The sequence below is a fragment of the Gopherus flavomarginatus genome, chromosome 6 (genome assembly GCF_025201925.1).
Source record: "Gopherus flavomarginatus isolate rGopFla2 chromosome 6, rGopFla2.mat.asm, whole genome shotgun sequence".
Classification (NCBI taxonomy): Eukaryota; Metazoa; Chordata; order Testudines; family Testudinidae; genus Gopherus; species Gopherus flavomarginatus.
Genome location: NC_066622.1, coordinates 31,531,477 through 31,553,861, shown reverse-complemented (window position 1 = coordinate 31,553,861; position 22,385 = coordinate 31,531,477). Strand labels below are relative to the sequence as shown.

General features: G+C 58.9%; 1 protein-coding gene across 12 annotated transcripts in view; it reads left to right on the top strand.

Annotated features, from left to right (window-relative positions):
• Positions 1 to 22,155, top strand: part of MARK2 (microtubule affinity regulating kinase 2) — a 111,249-nt gene extending 89,094 nt beyond the window's left edge. For 3 of the 12 annotated variants that reach the window (XM_050960515.1, XM_050960517.1, XM_050960516.1), the window contains exons 4-19: positions 3,601 to 3,649; positions 4,155 to 4,220; positions 4,341 to 4,411; positions 4,862 to 4,918; positions 5,149 to 5,385; positions 5,872 to 5,991; positions 7,971 to 8,070; positions 8,792 to 8,904; positions 9,249 to 9,381; positions 10,177 to 10,352; positions 10,596 to 10,693; positions 12,519 to 12,677; positions 13,823 to 14,074; positions 15,623 to 15,649; positions 18,640 to 18,684; positions 19,018 to 22,155. In XM_050960515.1, the coding sequence (XP_050816472.1) occupies positions 3,601 to 3,649; positions 4,155 to 4,220; positions 4,341 to 4,411; positions 4,862 to 4,918; positions 5,149 to 5,385; positions 5,872 to 5,991; positions 7,971 to 8,070; positions 8,792 to 8,904; positions 9,249 to 9,381; positions 10,177 to 10,352; positions 10,596 to 10,693; positions 12,519 to 12,677; positions 13,823 to 14,074; positions 15,623 to 15,649; positions 18,640 to 18,684; positions 19,018 to 19,369 (2,055 nt within the window). In that variant the 3' untranslated portion in view covers positions 19,370 to 22,155. Of the gene's footprint in view, positions 1 to 1,484; positions 1,618 to 3,600; positions 3,650 to 4,154; positions 4,221 to 4,340; positions 4,412 to 4,861; positions 4,919 to 5,148; positions 5,386 to 5,871; positions 5,992 to 7,970; positions 8,071 to 8,791; positions 8,905 to 9,248; positions 9,382 to 10,176; positions 10,353 to 10,595; positions 10,694 to 12,518; positions 12,678 to 13,822; positions 14,075 to 15,622; positions 15,650 to 18,639; positions 18,685 to 19,017 lie in introns of those variants that run through there. The other 9 variants (XM_050960526.1, XM_050960522.1, XM_050960518.1 and 6 more) reach the window with 9 other exon arrangements.
• Positions 22,156 to 22,385: the final 230 nt, after the last annotated feature.

Sequence of the window (22,385 nt, the reverse complement as noted above, 5' to 3'; positions counted from 1 at the left end):
ATACTGAGGTACAGACACAAAATTCATCAGTCCCCTGCTCTCTCCTTTAGCTTCCACTTCTTTTCCAGAGCATGAAGCTGATCACAGGCACCCTGACTGCTCCAGTGGCCAGAGCACAGTCCCTGCAGCAGCTCTCACGACACCACGGCCAATGTGCCTGGAGCCCTGCCCTGGGCTCTCTTTGCCGATGTCAGAGGCACCAGCGCTGTGTTTTCCTGCCCTATGTAGGGCCATGTGCTGGGAGGCAGTTTCCCTGTTCAGGAGGGTTTGTAGCTGGCAGCAGGCCCCCCTGAGGAAGGGGCGAGGGTGCCTGCTTTTCCATGGCCTGCAAGTGGACCATGTCCACCCAGCTGTGTCACGCAGAAAGTTGAGCAAAGGCCTGAGAATCCAGAGACTGACCTCGAATTAGCCCAACTCACAGATCCTCCTGGAAAGGAAAAGCTTCCCCCTTACTTCCCCACACACAGGGAGGCTGAGCGAGCAGGGGCATGGAAGATGCCGAGTGGGCGTCCCTGCAAGCCAAGACGTGAAGAGAAGGAACAGAGGAGAAAGCTCTGGGTTATCTGTGGCTCGTTGCCTTGGTAACAAGGCAAGTGTTAGTCAGACATTTGGCATCGTTACCCGAGAGAGAGCTGGGAGAACAGCACTGGGGCCCATGTGTGGACAAGGGCTCAGCCCCCGGGCAGAACTGTGGGAGGATAGCTAAGTGGAGAAGGGGAGTGGAGGAAGCTGTGTGTGGAAGGGCAGAGACAGCCCCACAACCCAACCACTCCTGCTCTCCTGCTGGGCTGGGCACTTAGCCCAAGCATACCCCATAGGCTGGCAGCATCTAAGGCATGGCCCCCTCCGAAGCCTGACAAGAGATCCAGGCAAATCCCAGACCCCGGGGGGCCTTGTGGCCTGGCCTCAGCTTTGGGCCCAGCCCAGTGCATCCTCTGTGGCCCCACCCACCTGGGTCAGGACTCAGGCAGATGCCAGCATGGCAGTGCTTCCCCTGTGGGTTGTGCAAGGCAAGGGGGCAACTCCAGCCCCATCTCTCCAAGGGATATCTGCCATGGGGTTCCCAGACAGACACAGCTCCTCAAGCCCCACCCCACCCTCTGCAAAAAGCCGCAATGCCCTGGCTCAAGACCGGTTACAGAGGAGCCAACCCCTCAAACCCACACCTGCTCCCACTCTCAGCCCCCAGAGCACTGCCCAGCCACTTTCCCTTGGAGTGCTTGATGGTACACAGAGCAGCAGCTCATTGTGACCTGTTGCTCACCCACAGAGCCAGATGCTTCAGAGAGCCAATGCTGACATGCAGGGGCATCACCCACAAAGGCCCTGTCTACTCTGCACCGCGCTTCCCATCACAAGAGAGATCAGGCCCCAAAATCCTGTGCTGGCAGCTGACTCACTCCACACCATGGCTGCATTTCATCAGCATTGCACTGGGGCAGCTCTGGGCTCCTCTGTGGCAGAAGGTGCTGGATGAGGTGGCATCCCTTGAGACGACTCCATTTCCAGTCCAAGCTCAATCTCCTGGTGGTTAATTGCTTGTGCTGGGTTCTCTCTTTATCTTTTATGGTGGGGGAGATACATTGCAGACACCTGCCCACGACCAGCTGCCTGAAGGTGAGAGAGTTAGTGTATCTCTGCTCTGCATGACAGGAGGTAATGTGAACCCTGCCCCTCTGAATTAAGCAGCTGAGACCCTCCTGTGTCACACTAACTTTGAGGCAGGGTGGCCTAGTGGCTATAGCGCTAACCTACAACTAAACTACTGTGTTCTAGTCCCAGCTTGTCATAAACAGATAAGTAAGAGTTAATAGAACAGAAGTACTTCGTATCTCTTTTGCCTGTAAAGGGTTAACAAAATCAGTGAGCCAGGCTGTCACCTGACCAGAGGACCAATCAGCGGACAGGATACTTTCAAATCTTGAGGGAGAGAAGTTTTTGTGTGTGCTGTTAGTGTTTGGTGGTTGTTCACTCTGGGGGCTCAGAGGGACCAGATGTGCAACCAGGTTTCTCTCCAATCTCTTTGATACAGTCACTTATATGTCCAGAATAGTGAGTACTAGGTAGATAAGGCGAGTTAGGCTTATGTTTGTTTTCTTTATTTGCAAATGTGTATTTGGCTGGAAGGAGTTCAAATTTGTATTTTGCTGAAAGGATTTTAATGTGTACTTGTATACTTAGGCTGGGAGGGTATTCCCAGTGTCTGTAGCTGAAAGACCCTGTAAAATAATCCATCTTAAATTTACAAAGATAATTTTTACTGTTTTTTTCTTTAATTAAAAGCTTTTCTTGTTTAAGAACCTGATTTTTTTTTATTCTGGTGAGACCCCAGGGAACTGGGTCTGGATCCACCAGGGAATTGGTGGGGAGAAAGGAGGGAATGGGGAGAGAGAGGTTATTTTCTCTGTGTTAGGATTACTTTCTCTCTCAGGGAGAGTCTGGGAGGGGGAGAGAGGAGGAGGAGGAGGGAAGGTGGATTTTCCTCTCTATTTCAAGATTCAAGGAGTTTGAATCGCAGTGATCTTCCAGGGTAACCCAGGGAGGGGAGGCCTGGGAGAGGCAACGGTGAGGGGAAAGGGTTTACTTTCCTTGTGTTAAGATCCAGAGGGACTGGGTCTTGGGGGTCCCCGGGCAAGGTTTTGGGGGGACCAGAGTGTACCAGGCACTGGTATTCCTGGTTGGTGGCAGTGCTACAAATACTAAGCTGGTAATTGAGCTTAGAGGAATTCATGCTGGTACCCCATCTTTTGGACGCTAAGGTTCAGAGTGGGGAATTATACCGTGACACACATCTCTGTTGTGACCTCTGTGCCTCAGTTTCCACATATATAAAATAGGGATAGTGATACCAACGGTCTTTGTAAAGCGCTTTGAGCTCTGCGGCTGGGCAGCACTGTAGAAGAGCCAGGGATTATTAGCATAATTATGTGAGGTGCTCTGGTGTCTCTCCTGTTGTGGGGGAGTCCACGTAGCCCAGCCAAGGTGGCAGGAGGCTCAGTCTTGGTGCCCAATTACCTCGGCTGGTTACACACAAGCGGATTGCTTTGTTAATTAATGGATTACAGTAACAAGATCTGTAATCTTGGGGGGGGGGGGGGTGGATTCTGACCTAACCCCAGGGGAGGGTTAACGCACTCCCACTTAACAGAATTGCTGTGTTGTCCAAACACGCTAAGCTGCTCAGCAGCCCTGTTAGGGGGCATTGTCCCTCTGCTTCCCGTTTCCAAGGTAGCTTTCAGACCCTTCTGCAGCGCAGCAGCCTCCTCTAGGAGCTGAAACCTGGGACTGGGGAAGGGAGGCAGGACTCCTGGGTTACAGACCCCGCTCTGCCTTTGTGGCCTTGGGCAATTCAGTTTTGCCCCCTATGACAGTGCTATGAGATCCTCAGCTATTGACAGGCAGATGGGCCTGGGGGGGGGGGGAGGAAGGTGTGGCTATTTGGGCTGGCCACCCCACTCCAGCCTGATCGCAAGGGTCCTCGCTCTGTGCAGTGACCCCTGGAGTAGGGGTCTGGGCCTTTGGGATGTGCTGGCCTTGTACTGTTGGGCCCCCCTTGCTGTTTAACCCCAGCTGCGTGCTCTCGTCTCTGCTTTATTCCAGCTCTTCCGGGAAGTGCGAATAATGAAGGTTTTGAATCATCCCAACATAGGTGAGACTGTGCACACAGCTTGTCCCAGTCCCACACTTGCTCGTCCTGGGAGAGGAGTGGACTGGAACGCCCGGGGCAAGCTCCCACCCACCCCAATGGGGAAGGCAGGCTCTAGCTGGTGAGGGTGAAATGCCCCAAACAGCTGCTACCCTCAGGGCTGGACAGCCACATGCCCAAACCTTGGTGAGCTGGATTTCATGCTCTTTGCAGTTGTGGCAGTTCTGGGCTGCAGTTCGCGGGCACCTGGAGAACTCCCAGCGCTGATCCGAGCACAACAGCTAATGCCAGCACTGAATGCCCAAGTGGGCACAACTCCAGTTAATGTGAGTGGGTTGGTGCCTGCACCGGGTTTGGCCCGAGAGCCTCCTACCATCACCGATAGGGGGAACATCAGCCCAGTGATGCAGCCGGCCTGCCACAACCCCTGGCTCGGGCCAGCACTGGAAGGGCTCAAGAGCCCGGAGCTACGCAGGACACCCACTTTCCCCTGTTTTGTGTCTTGCAGTTAAATTATTTGAAGTCATAGAGACGGAGAAGACGCTGTACCTCGTCATGGAGTACGCCAGCGGGGGTAGGTGCCCGCCGGGCTGGGGGCACCCATAACACCCTCCTGCCCTCAGCCAGAGCAAAGGTTTCTGGGGGTCTCAGGCCCGCACCCTTCTCCGTGTAACGTCTCTGTCACTTTCTGCAGGTGAGGTGTTCGACTACTTAGTAGCCCATGGAAGAATGAAAGAGAAAGAAGCCAGGGCAAAATTTCGACAGGTTAGTTCTGCTCCCGGTGACACGGGGCCCTGACCCCTGGTGCAGGGGTGCTGGGCATTGTGTGGGCATAAGCACACCAGCCTCTGAGCTAAAGGCCACCTGAGACAGTGACCCCGCCATCCCCAGTTAAGCCTAGGGCTGCAGGGGGAGTGTCCGACCAAAGGCGGGTTTAGCCTTGTGAAGCCCTGGGATGCAGCAGGAAATGTTGGCGGCTGTGTAGAGGGCACTCCCCTCTCTGTCTGCAGTGGTGCCAGGGTGCTCAGATACCATGAGGGTGGGCACCATGTGGACACCTGAGGTGAGGGAGCTGGGCTCAGCTGTCCTTTTGTGCCATACAGTGAGGCTGAGGGGGATATAGGTGGATTGTGAAGCGTGATTGCATCCCTTTCCCCGCACGGGCAGCAATGTCGTGAAGACCCCCCTGCATCTTGATCTTTTCTTCCCTTCCAGATAGTGTCTGCTGTGCAGTACTGTCACCAGAAATTCATTGTACATAGAGACTTGAAGGTAAGAGAGACTCTCAGCAGGGCGTGGTACTGCCAGAGCCCCTGTTCAGATCTGCTCCCTGCTCCTCAGGGTGCTGATCCCTTCCCCTCAACTGGCATAGGACTCGCACTCAGTTTTGCCAATGCCTTTCCATCCCAACGCACAGCCCCACTGGCTGTCTTCTCTCCCTACCCTGTGAGGGATGCCCAGGCAGCAGTGACCCCCCCTGCCATGTTGTTCGTACCCTGCAGGCCGAGAATCTGCTGCTCGATGCCGACATGAACATTAAAATCGCCGACTTTGGCTTCAGCAACGAGTTCACGTTCGGGAACAAGTTGGACACATTCTGTGGGAGCCCTCCCTATGCTGCGCCCGAGCTCTTCCAGGGCAAAAAGTACGACGGCCCCGAGGTGGATGTTTGGAGCCTGGGTGTCATCCTGTACACCCTGGTCAGCGGCTCATTGCCCTTTGATGGGCAGAACCTCAAGGTGAGTGGGTACGGCACCCCCACCGCTGCCACCAGCGGTTTCCCCCATTCAGCCCCAGCACCTTTCCCCCTGACGTGCACCGAGGGGGCACTGGGCGTGCTGGGAGCCTGCATACCCACCGTGCGCACCCTGAGTAGGGGTGGGAGCAAGGACTCCTGGTTCTGTTCCTAGATCTGCCAAGGGAGTGGGTAGAGCAGGGGGCTGAGATTCCTGGGTTCTGTTCTGGTAGGGGCTAAGTGTCTGGTGGTTGGAGCAGGGGGCTCGTAACTAGGAGTCCTGGATTCTGTTCTTGGTTCACTGACTTGTCTGACCCTGGTAAGTTGTTGGGTTTTTCCCCCCATCTGCCTAATGAGGATAATCACGTCCCGCACCTCTCCTTGCATAACAGAGTTGGAGTTTGTATGTGGGGACATAATCTGTGTGTGCTCACATGTCTCCGTGCACCCATCCTCTGGGCTCTCTTGCTGACCCTTCCTTTCCCCTCAGGAACTGCGGGAGCGGGTCTTGCGGGGCAAGTACCGGATCCCCTTCTACATGTCCACGGACTGTGAGAACCTGCTGAAAAAATTCCTCATTCTCAACCCTAGCAAGAGAGGCACTTTAGAGGTGATTGGAGGGCAGGGGGGTCCTGCCAGCACATCCCAGCAAAGTCTCCTGTGCTACAGCTGGCTGTTCCCATGGTGCTAGTGGGAGTGTTCCCAGACTGCAGTTCTGGTGTCCCATGTTCAAGAAGGATGAATTCAAACTGGAACAGGTTCAGAGACGGGCTACGAGGATGATCCGAGGAATGGAAAAACTGCCTTATGAAAGGAGACTCAAAGAGCTTGGCTTGTTTAGCCTGGCCAAAAGAAGGCTGAGGGGGGATATGCTCGCCCTATATAAATATATCAAGGGGGTTAACGTTAGGGAGGGAGAGGAATTATTTAAGTTTAGTACTAATGTAGCCACGAGGACGAATGGGTATAAACTGGATATTAGGAAGTTTAGACTTGAAATTAGACGAAGGTTTCTGACCATTAGGGGAGTGAAGTTCTGGAATAGCCTTCCGAGGGAAGTAGTAGGGGCAAAAGACTTTCCTGGCTTTAAGACAAAGCTTGATAAGTATATGGAGGGGATGTTATGATAGGATCGTTAATTTGGGCAATTGATCTTGAATTACCACCAGACAGGTCTGCTCAATGGTCTGCGGGGAGATGTTGCATGCGATGGGTACTGAGTTGCTGCGGAGAACTCCTTCTTGGGTGCTGGCTGGTGACTCTTGCCCACATGCTCAGGGTTTAGCTGATCGCCATATTTGGGGTCGGGAAGGAATTTTCCTCCAGGGCGGATTGGCAGGTGCCCTGGAGGTTTTTCGCCTTCCCCTGCAGCGTGGGGCACGGGTCGCTTGCTGGTGGTGTCTCTGCAGCTTGAGGTCTTCAAACCATTATTGAGGATTTCAATAACTCGGTCCTGGGATAGGGGTTGTATAAAATTGGATGGGTGGGGTTCTGTGGCCTGCCTTGTGCAGGAGGTCAGACTAGATGATCAGATTGGTCCCTTCTGACCTATGAGTCTATGAGACTAGGCGCAGGCCCAGGGGGTCTGGCTTGGTACCGGAGCTGAGAGCTGTTGTGGGCCCCCTCAGTGGGGAGCAGTCTGTGGAGATGGTGGGAGGGACTGGTACAAGGATGGAGTTCCTGCTGCCAGACCCACCCCATCCCCTTCTGGAACAGGACACTGATCTCTCTGCAGTGCCCCTTCCCCAGCCTGGAGCTAGCACAGGGGCGAAGGCCCCTCCGAAGGCTGCACTTGGGAGCTACTGCCCTGGTGGCTCCAAGGGGAGTCTCTGTTGTTCCGGGGAGGGCTCCAGGCAGTCCACTGAGGCAGAATGGGATGTGGGCAATGCTCAGACATGGCCTAGGAGTGAGCTTGCCTCCCTCAATGCTCATCCCCTCTGCAAGAGCAGCTGCCCCCAAGTCAAACCAATGGGCCCAGCCAACCCAGCATTCACCTCTGTCACCAGGCCAATGGGACCAGTCCCTGCCACTCTGGGTCAGGCCCATGGGGCCCAGCCAGCTCAGTGTATCCCTCCCTCTTAGGGTGACCAGACAGCAAATGTGAAAAATCAGGACAGGAGGTAGGGGGTAATAGGAGCCAAATAAGAAAAATTGGGACTGTCCCTATATAATCGGGGCATCTGGTCACCCTACTCCCTCTCCTTCCCCATGGGCCCAGCCAGTTGAATATATCTGCCCACCCTCCCCACCGTGGATCAGACACATGGGCCCCAGCCAGCCTGGCATCCCCCCAGTCCCTGCCACTCTGAGTCAGACCCATGGGCCCTTGCAGTCCAGTATCCCTCCCTTCCCCACCCCCTAATCAGACCCATTGGCCCCTCTGGCCTAGGCTCCTCTCCAGCAGTGGCCTGTACCTTGATGCTCCTGAGGAAGGCCCAAATCCCTCTCAGTGCTGGGCCCATGAGGTGCCTGATGCACTTGGGGGGGAGGCAGGTTCCTTCAATGGCTGCGCGATGGGGGTCGAGGTGAATGTTGCATCCCTTGGTGTCCTCTGCCCATCCCTCTGCTGACTCCCCCTCTCCACTGCAGCAAATCATGAAAGACCGCTGGATGAATGTGGGGCATGAGGACGACGAGCTGAAGCCCTACATGGAGCCTGTCCCTGACTACAAGGACCCACGGCGGACAGGTACGGCACCAGAGCACCTGGGGGCATGGCAGCTTGGGCCCCCCCAAACTGGCTGTGGAGAGAGCAGACAAGCCAGCAGTGCTGCCTGTGCCTAGGCCTCAATGCTCCCCACCGCTGCCCTGTGTACCAGGCTCCCCCTCCGCAGTGAGGCGGGGGATAACGGAGGGGTGCAAAGAGCTCTGCTGGAGAGGCACTGGAGCTCATGACTAGAGGGAGCTGAGAATTGGGATGCCTGTGTTCAGTTCCCAGCTCTGAGAGAGGAGTGGGGGCTGAGAGCCAGGACGCCTGGGTTCAGTCCTAGCTCTGGATCCAACTACTGTGCCTGTTCGACCCCTGCTCAGTGTCGTCACCTCCTTCCCAGTACCTGCTGCTAGGGGGCAGTTGGTGCCAGCAGGTGCTTTGAGCCTTGTCCTGGGAAGTACTGAGCTACTCAGTCCCAGCTGGGAGCTAGAACAAGCCAGGCCAAACACCTGGGCCTGTTCCCTCCCCAACTGCCCCTCACCCAGGCACGCCTCCCAGATGGGGCACCTTAGTGGGGATCTACACCGTCAGTCACCCGGTGCAGTGCACAGTTGGACTGGGGCTGTGGGCTACCTCGGCACCAGGGCTCCCCTCTTCCCCCTGCGCTCAGCAGCGGGTGCCCCCTGTGTCCAACCTGTGCCAGGCAGGGTGTGGGGCTGTGCCTGGGGGACTCCTCACCACGGCATGTTTTTCTCCACAGAGCTGATGATCTCCATGGGGTACACGCGGGAGGAGATCCAGGAGTCGCTGATAGGGCAGAAGTATAACGAGGTCATGGCCACTTACCTGCTGCTGGGATACAAGAACTCAGAGGTGGGTGCTATGGGGAGGTGGGCTCCAGGAGCGATCACACAGCTCTGTCAGCTGCTCCCCTGCCATCCCAGCCCTGGGCTCTCTCCTTCCCCCCAGCCCTTCAATCTTGACCCACAGCCCTGGACTCTGGTAGGGGCTGTTTTCTAACACCCTTGTGATTCCACAATTATCTTTCTGGGCAGCAATTGAGTTGAGCCCCTGGAACTGGCCATCCCAGTGGTGGCTGCCTGTTGCCAAGGCAGGCTTTTGGCAGTGAAGGCTGGTGCAGTACCCTATGCCCTGCCCAGCTCCCTGCCGTTCCCTGGAGCAATCTGGAAACCCCAGCCTGTCTCCCGTTCTTCCAGCTGGACAATGACAACATCACGCTGAAGCCGAGGCCTGCGGCCGAGCTGGCCAACAGTAGTGCCCCCTCCCCCTCGCACAAGGTACAACGCAGCGTCTCGGCCAACCCCAAGCAGCGGCGCTTCAGCGACCAGGGTAAGTGCCCCCCCAGGCAGTGCCCCACTGGCCACCCTGGAGCTTCTCAGAGTCGGCGCAAACAGCAAAGCTGATGGCTAGTCTGGCGGTTATCTCTATGGGATGGGTCTAGTGGTTACAGCGGGGAAGGGTGGGAGTCTCCTGGGTTCTATCCTGAGCTCGGCTGTGGACTAGCAATGTGACCCAGGGCAGCCCTTTTGATGGTGAACAGTGCGGCTGATGCTGTGAGCTCTGCTAGTGGGAAGGGCTAGAGAAAGGGGGCCCTGCTCTTGCCATGGCTGGCAATGGTTTTCCCCTTTGGAGTGCCACTCTCCTCAGGTCTGCAGTCTCTCTCCCTCGCCTCCTCCCTCAGGCCATGGTCCCAGGGCCGTGACAGCACAACCCCCTTTCAGCAGCAGGGGCTGCCCTTCGGAGTCTGGAATCCATTCGCAAGCAGGAACACCAAGCTCCTCTAGTCTCTTGGCATGGAGGTGTCCAGGACAGCCAGCCTGGCACCTGTGATGATGGGGGAGAGCCAGAGCCTAGTGGGTTTGGTAGCAGTGGAGGGGGATGGTTCCCAGCCGGATAGTGGTGCTGGGTGGGGGCACTGAAGCAGAGCTTGAGGCCCCTGGCTGGGTGGTAGTGGCAGGGGATAGAGAGGGACAGTACTGAGTTGGGATGGTTCCTGGCCAGCCTGGGTGGTGGTGGGGACATGGGGGACTCATGGCTCCTGGCTGGCCAGACAGCAGCAGCAGGGGGTGGGGTCCTTCTGGCGCTGCCCATGCTCAGCCCGCAGGTCTGTCACTGTCATTGTAGTTCCTGCCATCCCCACCTCCACTTCATACTCCAAGAAGACCCAGAGCAACAACGCGGAGAACAAGCGCCCCGAGGAGGAGCGTGAGGCTGGGCGCAAGGCCAGCAGCACTGTCAAAGTGCCCGCCAGCCCGCTGACCGGGCTCGAGAGGAAGAAGAGCACGCCCACCCCATCCACGGTCAGGACTCCTGCATCGTGTTCCTGGCTCTGGGAGGGGAGGGGGGGGGGCTAGTGTGTGGGGGGAGCTGGGACTCCTGGGTTCTATTCCTGGCTCTGTTGAAGACTTGCTCTGTGAAGTTGAGTGAGTCACTTCACCTCTGTGCCTCAGTTTCCCCCTGTGCAGAATGAGCCTGGGATGAGGTGAGGCACAGCAGGTGTCAGTTGCCCCCGTTCACTCCATGTCTGTCCCCCCCCCTCACAGAACAGTGTCCTCTCCACCAGCACCAACCGGAGCCGGAATTCCCCCATGCTGGAGCGGACCGGCTTGGGCCAGAACTCCATACAGAATGGCAAGGACAGGTAGGGATCCCCGGTCAGTCCCGGGTAGGAGGCTAGATGGGGGCATCCCATCCCTGGGAGCCTTGGAGTGCTACACTGGGATTCTGCCAGGGCGTCTGTCTCCCATCTGTGCCACGCCGGGCCCTGGGGGCTCGGCAACACCACGATCTTCTCTGTGCGGTGCCTCACTTCAGGGAGCGCACTGCATTCCAGGGCTGAGGAGGAGTGGAGGGGGCTTCCTGCCTGGGCAGCAGGGGCCCTGGCACAGCAACACAGAAGCTGGCAGCTCTCCCAGTGCCCAAGGGAGCTGACTTGCTGCTCCCTGGGGACTGCTGCTCATTCTGCCACCCTTGCAGATGTAGCAAGTGTGGGAGGGGCATTAGGCAAGGGGGTCCATGCCAGGCCCCCATCCCAGGGTTTGGCTCACACCGTGTTGCCCTCTGCGCATTCAGCTGAGGAAGTCCTAGGCCAGTGCCCTACCCATTCCCACAGCCTCTGGGCTCTGTGTGTGCGTCTCCACGTGCCCCTCTCCCCTCCCCGCGCCTGCTGAGTGGGCTCTGTGTATCCCGCTATTCCCCACCCCTCCAGTGCCAGGTGACTGGGCTCTGCATCCCGCTGTCCCCTTCCTCCAGTGCCTGGGGACTGGGCTCTGTTTCCCCCGGCAGTGCCAGGTGATTGGGTTCTGTGCATCCCGCTGTCCCCCTCCTCCAGTGCCAGGGGACTGGGCTCTGTGCATCTCACTGTCCCCCTTCTCCAGTGCCAGGGGACTGGGCTCTGCACATCCTGCTGTTCCCTTGGCAGTGCCTGGAGACTGGACTCTGTTTGTTTCCCCCTGCAGTGCCAGGTGACTGGGTTCTGTGCATCCCACTGTCCCTCTCCCCCGCCCCACCCCCAGTGCCTGGGGTCTGGGTGCCTGACTGCTTCTAGACCCCACTGAGCTCAGACTGAAGAGCAGCAAAAGGTTCCCTATTTGGAGCATGACACCCCCATTCCTTCCCGTTGCTGCTGCTCCATCTCTGCTCCCATTCATTGTGCACCCAGCATCCCCCACTGCTGCAGGGCCCCAATTGGGGGAGAGGCTCCGTGCCCACCTGCACCCCACTGCCCATCTCCTTTATTTTACCCCTCACCTTCATCAGCACCCGCCCCTTGCCCATTCTGTATCTGAGTGTGTGTCCCCCCCCCCCCCATATACACATATACTGGGCTGTATATTGTATATTCTGCTCCCTGATCTGTCTTTGCCAACATGGGGCTGTATCTCTAGGGCAGCAAAGGAGGGCTGGGTATTTCTGTTCCTGAGTGGGCTTAGGTCTTCCTGAAAAGTTTGTAAGATTATAAATTGGGGTGACCCACCCCCAAATCTCTGTAGGGAATGTGGCAAGGAGGCCATAGCAGGGCTAGGGGACTGAGCTATTGTGGCCTTTCTTTTCTAGAGGGCATCGGCTCCAAGTCCAGCCACAGTGCAGGGGACTGGATGGTTCAGGGTGGTGGGGAATGGGATCTGGTGCGTTTCCCCTCTAGGGGGCACTGGCTCCACTCAGGAGCTGCCAGCTGGCTCATGGGCTGGGGCTTTCCTTTTAGGGTGCACAGGGCAAGAGTTGTTCCTGGATCCTGGGGCCAGCTAAGCTTGGCTCTTGGGCTGGTGGCTAGTGGGCCAAATGCAGCTGATGCTGCTTGGCCCCATGTCTGTGCCAGAGAACAATGCCTCAGGTCCCAGCACTGTGGAGGAGGGTGTGTGGGGCCTTATAGACCCTGAGAGCAGATGTAGCTCTGAATACAGCCTCATGTCCCCTCCCCTCCCCTCCCTTTAAATCTGTGCTTCTCCCCTGCTTTTGTTTCCTAGTTTAACCACTCCGGGGTCCAGGGCTTCCACAGCTTCCGCTTCTGCCGCCGTGGGCTCCGCGCGCCCACGCCAGCACCAGAAATCCATGTCTGCCTCCGTGCACCCCAACAAGCCCACGCTGCCCCCCACTGAAAATAACTGTGAGGCCCAAAGACCCAGGCAAGTAGGCAGGCAGGGTGCCCCCTAGTGTCCGCTCCTCACCCACTTCTTGCACACCCCTCCCTGGGCCACCGGGCCTGCAAGTGAGTGAGCAAGAGGATGCTGGGCCATGGGGCCCAGCAGATGTGGCTCACCCATCTTTGTCCATGGTGGGTGGCACTTGGTGATTCCTGTAGCCAGCGCTGCCCAGGGACCCCCCAGCCACTCAGGGAGGGGATGGCTAATCCCATGGTCCCCTAAGGCTAGAGCTGATGGAAGCCCTGTGCAGGGCTAACGTTCCCTCCATATAGCCCCTGCTAGCCACTCCCTAGGGTCCCCCCCATTAGTTCTCTGCACCCCAGCTGATCGGTGGGCTCCAGCCACAAGGGGAGGCTGAGGGGTCAGCTGCTGGAGATAACCATCTGCTGCACATCTAGCTGGCAGGGGACAGTCCCCACTGAGGCCTCGTGCAACCAGAGATGGAGGCCTTGGGACAACTGGCCTCCGTGGCACCTCCACTCCTGCATGCGAGAGTGCCCTATCTCCCCTCTCCTCCAGGGCACTAAGGAGCCGCGCTGCGCAGGGAGGGGCCGGGGTAGGGGGCAGGATCTTGACTGACATGGCTTTTGTAGCTGCCTGTGTCTGCTACACTTAATATTGATACTAATCGTATGTCAACACAGCAATTAAACACCTGCGTCTGTCATAGATGTCCAGGCTCAGGTTCCAGGGCCCTGTGAGCCTGGGTCAGCTGACACAGGCCAGCCACAGGTGTTTAAGTGCTGTGTAGACTGGCTGAGGGATTGGCTGGTTTGGGGGCCAGGGAATGGGATATGGGGTCATTCCCCTCCCATGGGAACCAGGTCTGATCTGGCCCAGGGTGCGGGGACTTGGCTTGCTTAGCGGCATGGGGAGTGGGGTACAGGTCCACTCCTCTCCAGGAGGCACCAGCTCTGATCTGGCCCCAGATTACCCCACTAGCAGTCTCTTGGATCCATCTGGTCCCCAGAGGAGGAGGTGCCCAGTCTCTGGTTGGCACCAGATGGCACCTGTGTCAGGAAGTGAGTGGATGCTGGCAATCAATGCCCCCTGCAGACCGGAAGCCCGGGGGGAGTGGGCATGTCTCCCAGCACTGCCCCCTGACTGGATCTCTGCCCCCACCACAGCACTGCTCCCCAGAGGGTCCCAGGGGCTTCACCCTCTGCCCACAACATCAGCAGTGCCATCCCAGAACGCACCAACTTCCCACGGGGCATCTCCAGCCGCAGTACCTTCCACGCCGGGCAACTCCGGCAGGTCCGGGACCAGCAGAACCTCCCCTACAACGTACCACCTGCCTCACCCTCTGGGAACAGCCAGGGACGCCGGGGTGCCTCCGGCAGCATCTTCAGCAAGTTCACGTCCAAGTTTGTGCGCAGGTGAGAGCGGGGGAGTGGGGCCTGTGTCTCTGTGCCAGGGGGGAGAAGGAGGCGTTTTGCTGCTCTTGGCTCACCTGCTCCTGGAATACCTGCATCCCTAGGCCAGGGAGAGGCACAGAGCATCCTGGGCTGGCAAGCAGCAGTGAGCCCCCTGCGCAGCCCTGGCAAGGGCACTTGAGTGAGAGCAAGCTGTGTATTGTGCTGTGCCAGGCACTGGGCTTGGCACCCCTGGTCTCCCCGCTGGCTCATCGCCCCTCTGCGCTGTCATCCGCTGCTGTCTGTGTTGTGCAGCTCTGATCTGGCTTAGGCTGCCCTCCACATCTGTGTAAAGTCCTGTATTGCAAAACCACCATGTGCCCATGGCAGGGGCTCCAGGTTGGAGGGGCACTGCAGAGCTGTTGGGGGGGCAAGGCTGGGATAATGGGGGTTGCTGGTTGGAGTTGAGGGGCACTTGCAGAACTGTGGGGGGAGCTCCAGGCTGGGACAGCAGGGGGCTGTGGTCAGGTTTGAGGGGCACCAGCAGAACTGGGGGGTAGGGCAAAACGGGAGGTACAGAAGTGGGAAAGGAGCCTTTTCTGGCAGTGGGCACAAAGTGGGGGCACATTTCCAGTACAAGGGGGCACTCTGAATAGATGCCAAGTGAAGGGAAGAAATGTCTCTCTAGGGCCAGCAGCTGAGTGAGCTGCCCCTGAGCGCAGGACTATGCTGGAGGTTGGGCTGAGGTGGCCCAAGGCCTGTTGGTGCAGGGGAGTGTCTTCTAACCCCTGCCCCAGGGCTGCCAGGCTCCCCAGTACCCATAGGGCAACTGTAAGACTGCTGCTGGGCCCCCAGGGGTGACTGGAGACCACAAAGACTGGGGGCTTGCGAAATGCCTGTAGTTGGTACATTCTAGTGGGTTAGAGCATAGGGGAGGGGACTGGGAGCTGGGACTCAGGGGTTCTATTCCCAGCGCAGAGAGGGGAAGGGGTGGTGTCTTGGGTGACTCTCTGCTGTGTCTGAGTGGCAGATTTCCCCCCAGTAAAATGGGGCTGATTTCTGGGAGGAGTTTGGTCAAGTGCTCTGAGCTTCACAGCTGAGCAGGCCTGTCCTCAGGCCCAGCCTCTGCCCTGATCCCTTCTGCTGTCGCTTGCTGGGGTGAGAGTTGGCTGCTTCCAGGAACCTGGGAGAGAAGCCATGGGTCCCCAGAAGCCAACATTTCCCTTCATGGTGGCAGCTCCCCCCTCCTTCTGCTTAGGCACTAATCCCCACTCCATCCAGCAAAAGCTGCTTGCTTCTGTTCCCTGCTCTGGGAGGGAAGTGGGGTCCAGTGGGGTGGGGCTGGGGGTCAGGACTCCTGGATTCTACTCACAGCTCTGGGGGGAGTAGGGCCTAGTGGTTAGGTGTGGCTGAAAGTCTTTTGTGCCGTGGGTGGGTGTGTAGGGGCAGTGCTGCCCTGCCCCATGGCGCGGCACCATCTCATCCTCATGGCTCTCCTTTCCCCATGAGCCGGGGTCTTGCAGTGATGCACCCAACATTCTCCCTTCTCTTTTCTGTTTTGTGTTTTTGTAGAAATGTGTCTTTCAGGTTTGCCAGAAGGTAGGCGTCTCTCTGGATTTGTCCTGTCCGTCCTGTACTAACCCTGTCCCACCCTGTCTGCTGGGGGCGGCCTGACAGCAGCTTAAAGGGACAATGGGCTTATTGGCTCCCCGGCTGGCATCACTCTTTCTTGCCTAGTGAGCTGGCTAGAATCCCCTCCCCTGAGGGCAGCCTGCTCAGGAGGGGGTCAACACTGTGGGCATGCGCCCCTACTCCTGGCTCTGAGTCTTCCCCCAGCCCCATGGATGCAGGGGGAATTGGAAGAGTCCCTGCCATCTCAGTCATAGCCTAGCACCGGTGGCAGGGTGGCATGGCACGGGGCCTGATAGGCTGCACTGTCCCTTTAAGGGGGCCCTGCCTCTCCCTAGTGAGCAGTGCTGGGGCTCTGATCTCTAACCAGACCCACCCCTCGCCCCCCAGACTAACCCTCTCCCCGTGCATGTGGCACTAGGAGCGGGGCTTCGTGAGGTGCTCGCCATGCCTGCTAACCTGCTGGGAATATGCTCTAGGGGAGCTGCCAGGGTCCCCCAGGGCTGCTTCAAGGGGCGCTTGGCTGCTCTTGAAGCCGCACCCCCTCCATGCTTCATTCTCAGATCTGCAGGGTTGGCAGGGCCCCCCACCCACCCCCACAGCAGCTGGCAAACATGGCCAGGCTCTTCATCAGCCAAGCCACCCACCTATGGCCTGGGCTGTCACTACTCCCTATGAGGAGAGCCTGGTGTGGGGCCTCCGCCTTGGCCCCAACAGGGAACGAGCTCCACAAGGACCTTCCCCCCCCCACCCCCACTCACTGTGGTCGCTCCTATGAGAAAATAGGAAGGATAGGCCCTATGCCCTGGGGACAGCATCAGGCCAGTGGGCAGAGCAGAGGGAGCTAGGAATCAGGACTCCTGGCAGAGCTGTGGGGGCAGGGCTGGAATAGCAGGGAGCTGTGGGTCAGGATTAAGGGGCAGAGGTGGGGCAATGGGGGGGCTGTGGGTTGGGATGGGGGGCAGGCTGGGACAGTGGGCAGGTCGAGATGGAGGGGCCCAGGCAGGGCTGGGGCAGAGCCCTGGACTCTAGCTGCTCTTGGCCCTGAGAGTCTGTGGGGAGGAGGCGGCTGCGCTGTGCTGCATGGCTCCCTGCATGACTGTGCGCCCATAACCAGCAAAGGGAGCTGGCCAGGCAGCATGGCCTGTGCCAAGCAGATGGGCTTCAGGCTGCTATGCTGGGGGAGGAGAGCTGGGATTTGGCCATGGATTTACTGTGTCCCCGCTGTTCCTGTGCCCCCTTCTGTGCCATTTCCTCGCTAGCTGTCAGAGCTGGGATCAGGGCCCTGGCGCTGTTTGTGTCCCAGGCTGGGTGTCATCCTAGGGATCCCTCCCCCAAGGAGCAGCAGGTCTCCAGCAGGAGATGGCTGAGGCAGGGATTAGGTGACTGCTCTGTCCCTGGCCATGTGGGGACACCCATCCCCTGGGACTTGTGCTGATGTCAGCTGGTCCCTGGGTGCCAGGGACTGGGCTTGGGCTGGGCCATGGTGCCCTGGGTGAGAGTGGGCATGAGGCAGTGTGGGCTGTGGGCCCTCCCCAGGGGAAGGGAGGGTGGGGCAGTGGTGAAACAGGGAGCAGTGCTGATGCCCCTAGTGGGACAAGGTGGTTGGTACAAGGCAGGACTGGGGCTGCCTTAGCCAAGCCAGGGCTTGGCACAGACCAGGGCTCTGGGATTCTGCTTCCCGCATGCAGGGTGGGAGTTGGATGGAAAGTGGGGGGTTCCCCCACCCCTGCCTGGCTGCTGGCTGGAGCCTGCCCCCTCCCTGCTTCTGGGAGGCTGTGTCCTTGGCCTAGATGCTGTGCAGAAGGTGGACCCAGAGGACAGTGATCAGCAGCATCATGTGACAGAGGGGGGCACCTCAAAAGGCCATGGAGAAGGGGGTCTCTAGTCAGCTCTCCTCCAAGCACATCTGGGGGAAAAGGGGCAGGGAGGTTCGTAATGTCCTGGCTCTGAGCTGGTTCTTCCCCTTCATTATTGGGAACAGCAGGTGCCAAACCTGTCCCTGCCCCTAGATCTGCTTCTGAATGGATTCTGGCTCCGGGGGGAGAGGGGGCCTAGTGGGTTAGAGCAGGAGGGGCTGGGAGCCAGGACTCCTGGGTTCTATCCCCAGCTCCAGGAGGAGGGTGGGGGGCTGAAAGCTGGGACTCCTGGGTTCTATCCCCAGCTCCAGGAGGAGGGTGGGGGGCTGGGAGCCGGGACTCCTGGGTTCTATCCCCAGCTCCAGCAGGAGCATGGACAGGGGGAGCCTGGGAGCCAGGACTCCTAGGTTCTATCCTCAGCTCAGGGAGGGGCATCTGGGGGCTGGTGCCAGGACTCCTCCTGGACCTGAGAGTGGAGCCCATAACTCACTATGCCATTCTCAAACTGGCCCGATCCCTGCAGTGTAGGGGCCGGGCGCTGTCAGCAAAAGCCGGGTACTCATGCCATCCTGGCCCAGTCCCTGCCTGAGGACAGGAGGTGAGCACTGCTGCCAAGCGTTAGCTTGTCCTGGGGCCGCTGAATGATGACCAGCAATAATACAACACCTGCAGCAGACTTACCCCCAGCATGGCCTTAGCTCCTGTCTTCCCTGAGGGGAGAGGAGACAATGGCGTTCGGAATCCTATCCCATCCGTTTCGGCCTCTCCTGCCTTTGGGGTTCCCCTTGTACCCCAGAGTTGGGAGTCCTCCCAGTGCAGCAGGGCTCCTAGCAACCCATTTGCCATCGCACCCTTTCCCAACATGCACTGCTCCCCCTCCGGCAAGCATGAGGCTGCTGGAGCAGGGCATGCAGGGAGCTGTCTCGTGCCAATGCCCAGGCTGAGGCAGGGAGACTCCCTTCCTGTCCCCCTGCAATTATGGGGGGGCCACCCCCGGGGGGGGGCCATCAGCATTATCGCTCCCTAGTGGTGGGGTGCGGCCGTCAGCATTATCGCTCCCCGTCACCGTCCAAACTAAACTTTCCCACTCTGTTTTTTGAGGAACCCGCATGAGCCAGAGAGCAAAGACCGAGTGGAGACCCTCAGGTGAGAATGGAGCTGCCTCCCTGCTCCCTGGGGCCCCCTAGCCATGGGATCTGGAGTGGGCAACCTAGGGAGGGGGGCACAGCTCAGCTTCGCTTTGCCTGTCTGGTTCTCATTGGGGGGAACCCTGGCTTGGGGCTCCCTCTCTTCTAGGGTCCCCAGCTGGCTGGGGGCTCTCTGGGGGCCTGTAGCTGGAGTGCACCCTCTGTCTCAGCCCTTGCTCCTGTCTGTCCATCTGTCCTTAATGCCACCTCTGTCTCCTCCAGCTGTCAGGTTGGGGGCTGGGCAGTCAGGGTGGGGTGCCCCCGCCGCACTGACACTGTCTCCCCCTTGCAGACCTCACATGGTGGGTGGGGACAAGGAGCGGGATGAGAACCGGGATGCCAAGCCTCGCTCGCTGCGCTTCACCTGGAGCATGAAGACAACGAGCTCCATGGAGCCCAATGAGATGATGAAGGAGATCCGCAAGGTGCTGGATGCCAACAGCTGCCAGTGCGAGCTGCAGGAGAAGTACATGCTGCTGTGCATGCACGGGGCGCCTGGCCACGACTCCTTTGTGCAGTGGGAGATGGAGGTGTGCAAGCTGCCGCGGCTGTCGCTCAACGGTGTGCGCTTCAAACGGATAACGGGCACCTCCATGGCCTTCAAGAACATTGCCTCCAAGGTGGCCAATGAGCTCAAGCTTTAACCAGCCCCCTGCTGCGCTGCACCCCACGTGCCCTGGGCTGGGACGAGGAGATCCTGAGCTGCAGGATCTCCCCACGGCGGTGTGCCGAGGGCATTGAGACGCAGACCCTCCTTCCTCGAGCTGGGCGCCCGGGAGGGGCATTGGAGATGCTCCTGCCCACCTTGCAAGGACCCACAGCCATGCACCAGGACAGGGGGTGCAGAAACATGCCTCCTCTCCCCCACTGCTGTGCCGAGATGCCCCCTGGCTGTGCACCAGGTGAGGGGGGCACAGCTGCCTCCCATGCAGACATGCACCCCCCGCAGTGCATGGGGGGACCCAGAGCCGCACACTCCTCCCCTCGCAGGATTGTAATTAATTGGAGAAATGTTTATTTTTTGATACCCTGGTGGGGGCGGCAGCAAAGACGGTTGGTGGGGGAAGGGCTGGGGGGCAGCATGCCCCCTGCTGCTGCCAGCATGGGGGCTCCAGCAAATCGTGGTACTGCCCCTCGGATGCCTGCCATGCTGGCCGGGAGCTCTTACCAAAAAAAAAAAAAAAAAAGTGGTTCAAAAGCCAGAGAAGTCCGGCCCCCTTTCCTGCAATGCCTTTCACCCCTCACCTCTCCCACAATGCCTTTCACCCAGCCCCCCCTGCAGGTGCCAACTTGCCCTTTCCATAGGGGGCAGGTTGCTTGGGGCTGGGCCTGCTGTGCTGGGCACTGAGGGCAGCTCCCACCTTCCTGCAGGTGCCCCCTATTGGGCATTAATATGGGGGTGGGGTTGTTGGCAGCCTCTCCCCCAGCCAGCTGTAGCACGTGGGCTTCCAGGCTGAGCCCCTACCCTGAGTGGGGATGATCAGGCCCAACCAGACAAGCCCCTCCCCAGCTCTGCTCCTGCTGGGGGAGGGGAGGGAGGGGGAGGGGTGCTGTGGCTGGGCTGTGAGTTCCCCCTCCTCTGGCCTGGAGCACTTGGTTGATTGGCTCCCTCCCCCAGCTGCACCTCATCCCCCTCAGTCTGGCAGTAGCTCCCCCAGCTGGGCCATGTCAGAGACCTGATGGGGGGGGGAATCAGTGCAGGGACTGGCTGGGATGGGGGTGGCTCTTGGCAGCAGCCTCCTCTCTGCTGCCTATCCCTTGCTTGGATGGAGGGTGCAGATGGATGCATTCCCTTCTCCCTCCCTCCCCCCCCCCGTACATCTCACAGGTGGGGGTGGTTCATACTGAAACTCCCTGGTCCCAGGGTGACTTCCCTCAGGACAGGTGTGGGTGTGTCAGGCTGGAGGGGTCTGAGGCCTCTTCCCCGCGGGGCTCTGCCCTGAGTTGAGCCCCTGTCTTAGACACAATAAAGAGAATGTTTTTAAACTGCACTGCAGCTCTGGCGTTCTTCCCCCCAGCTCTAGGGCTGGCTTACCCCCTACCCCCCCTCCCATCCCTGGAGTAGGCTGCCCCCTGGCCTGCATTGGGCACAGCTGGACCCCTGGGGCATTAGAGGGGCTGTTGGGTGTCAGGGAGCTCTCAGCGAGGCCCCTTCTCTGGATCTTCCCCAGCTATAGTTCAGCTTCCCCCTCTGTGCCCACCAGCTGTGCCCTCTGCCCCACGTGGGGTGGGGCAGGGTCTCCCTGGGACTGGCTCAGTGATGGTGAGTGGACCCCCCCCCCCCGTTCCCTAGCAGCAGTGGGCACCACCGGGGACCTACCCTGAGCAGTGGAAGGGGTCCAGTGTTCCGGGGTGAGGGAGTCAGGATTCCTGGGTTCTATCTAGCGAGTCCCTCTCCAGTGGGGAACTCATGACATCTTCCCCCAGCCCCTGTGCTTGGCTCTGATCCCTGCCCAGTTCCCTGTGCCGGGGTGACGAGTTGTAGGAGCCACAGAGTGTCCCAGGCACGGTCACCATTGCTGGGCTTTGGACGAGCCTCTCCGAGGGAGGCTGGGTTTGGAAATGCCAAATGAGTTTGGGCGGGGAAGGCCTGTTACCTGCTGGTCTGGGAACAGAAGCTCCTCCCACTCTCCAGCCATTGGTTCTTGGCTCTGGTTTCCCCTCTGCGGAAGTAGTGGTAGGGGGAGGGGAGGCCTTGGTCGCATGGCTGAGGTCCTGATTGAGCTCAGAGCTGCTCCCATTTTCTGGTTAGGCACTGGGGGGGCGGGTACTGCCTTGGAGTATGGGGGGCACAGGTACTTGAAGCCAAGAATAGGCAGGGGAAAGGCAGCAGTTGTGTGGTGCTGGGGGGAGAGGGTCTAATATCCCCCTCCAATCACAGCTGGCCCTGGCTCAGCAGGGACCCCCTCAGCCAATGTTTCAGGGCCCACACTGGCTCCATTTACCCCCCACACACACATTGACTACAGGGTTTCCCCTGCTTTACCCCCTGCCCCTTGCACTGGCTGCACTAACATTCCCCTCCCCATCGCCACCAGGCTTCTCCATCCATCCTAGCCACACTTGTGATGCTAAATAATATACTTCCCTGCCCCTGGGGGGCTGTTCCTCTCCCTCCCCTCCTTCCCCTCCCCCCACCTGTATATATCTGTACTGATACCTCGGTTTTGTGAGTGGGGTTTTTTTTGTTTTGTTTTATTCTGATCAAAAAATGCCTTTTTTTTTTTTTTAATTAAAAAAAATCTGCTCTGGCCCTGACGCTGCCCCCTGCTGGGGGGTCAGGGAATGGGCTCTATGCTGCCCCCTTCTTGAGGGATGGGGGGGGCTACCACTGCCCCATCCTGGAGGGCTTTGGCCCCGTTGGGGCCCTGGAGCGGAGCTGCGATTCGATGTAGTTTTCCAGGTTCTAGATTAAAACTTTCCAGAAAGAGCTGCTGCAGCCTCCTGTTTTGTATTCCTCTGCCCCCCGCCCCGCCCCGCCCATGTCCCTCCTTCAGCTCCTGGTGTCCCTCCCCAGCCCCAAAGGCGCTGCACAAGTGGGGCTCTCTGGGCACTACCTCAGAGGCAACTGCAATGCCTATATAAACAGCTCCCCCCCGCACTGGGGGGGAGGTGGTTTGGCCGGAGCTTGGGCCAGAAGGTGCTGTAGAAATACTGTTT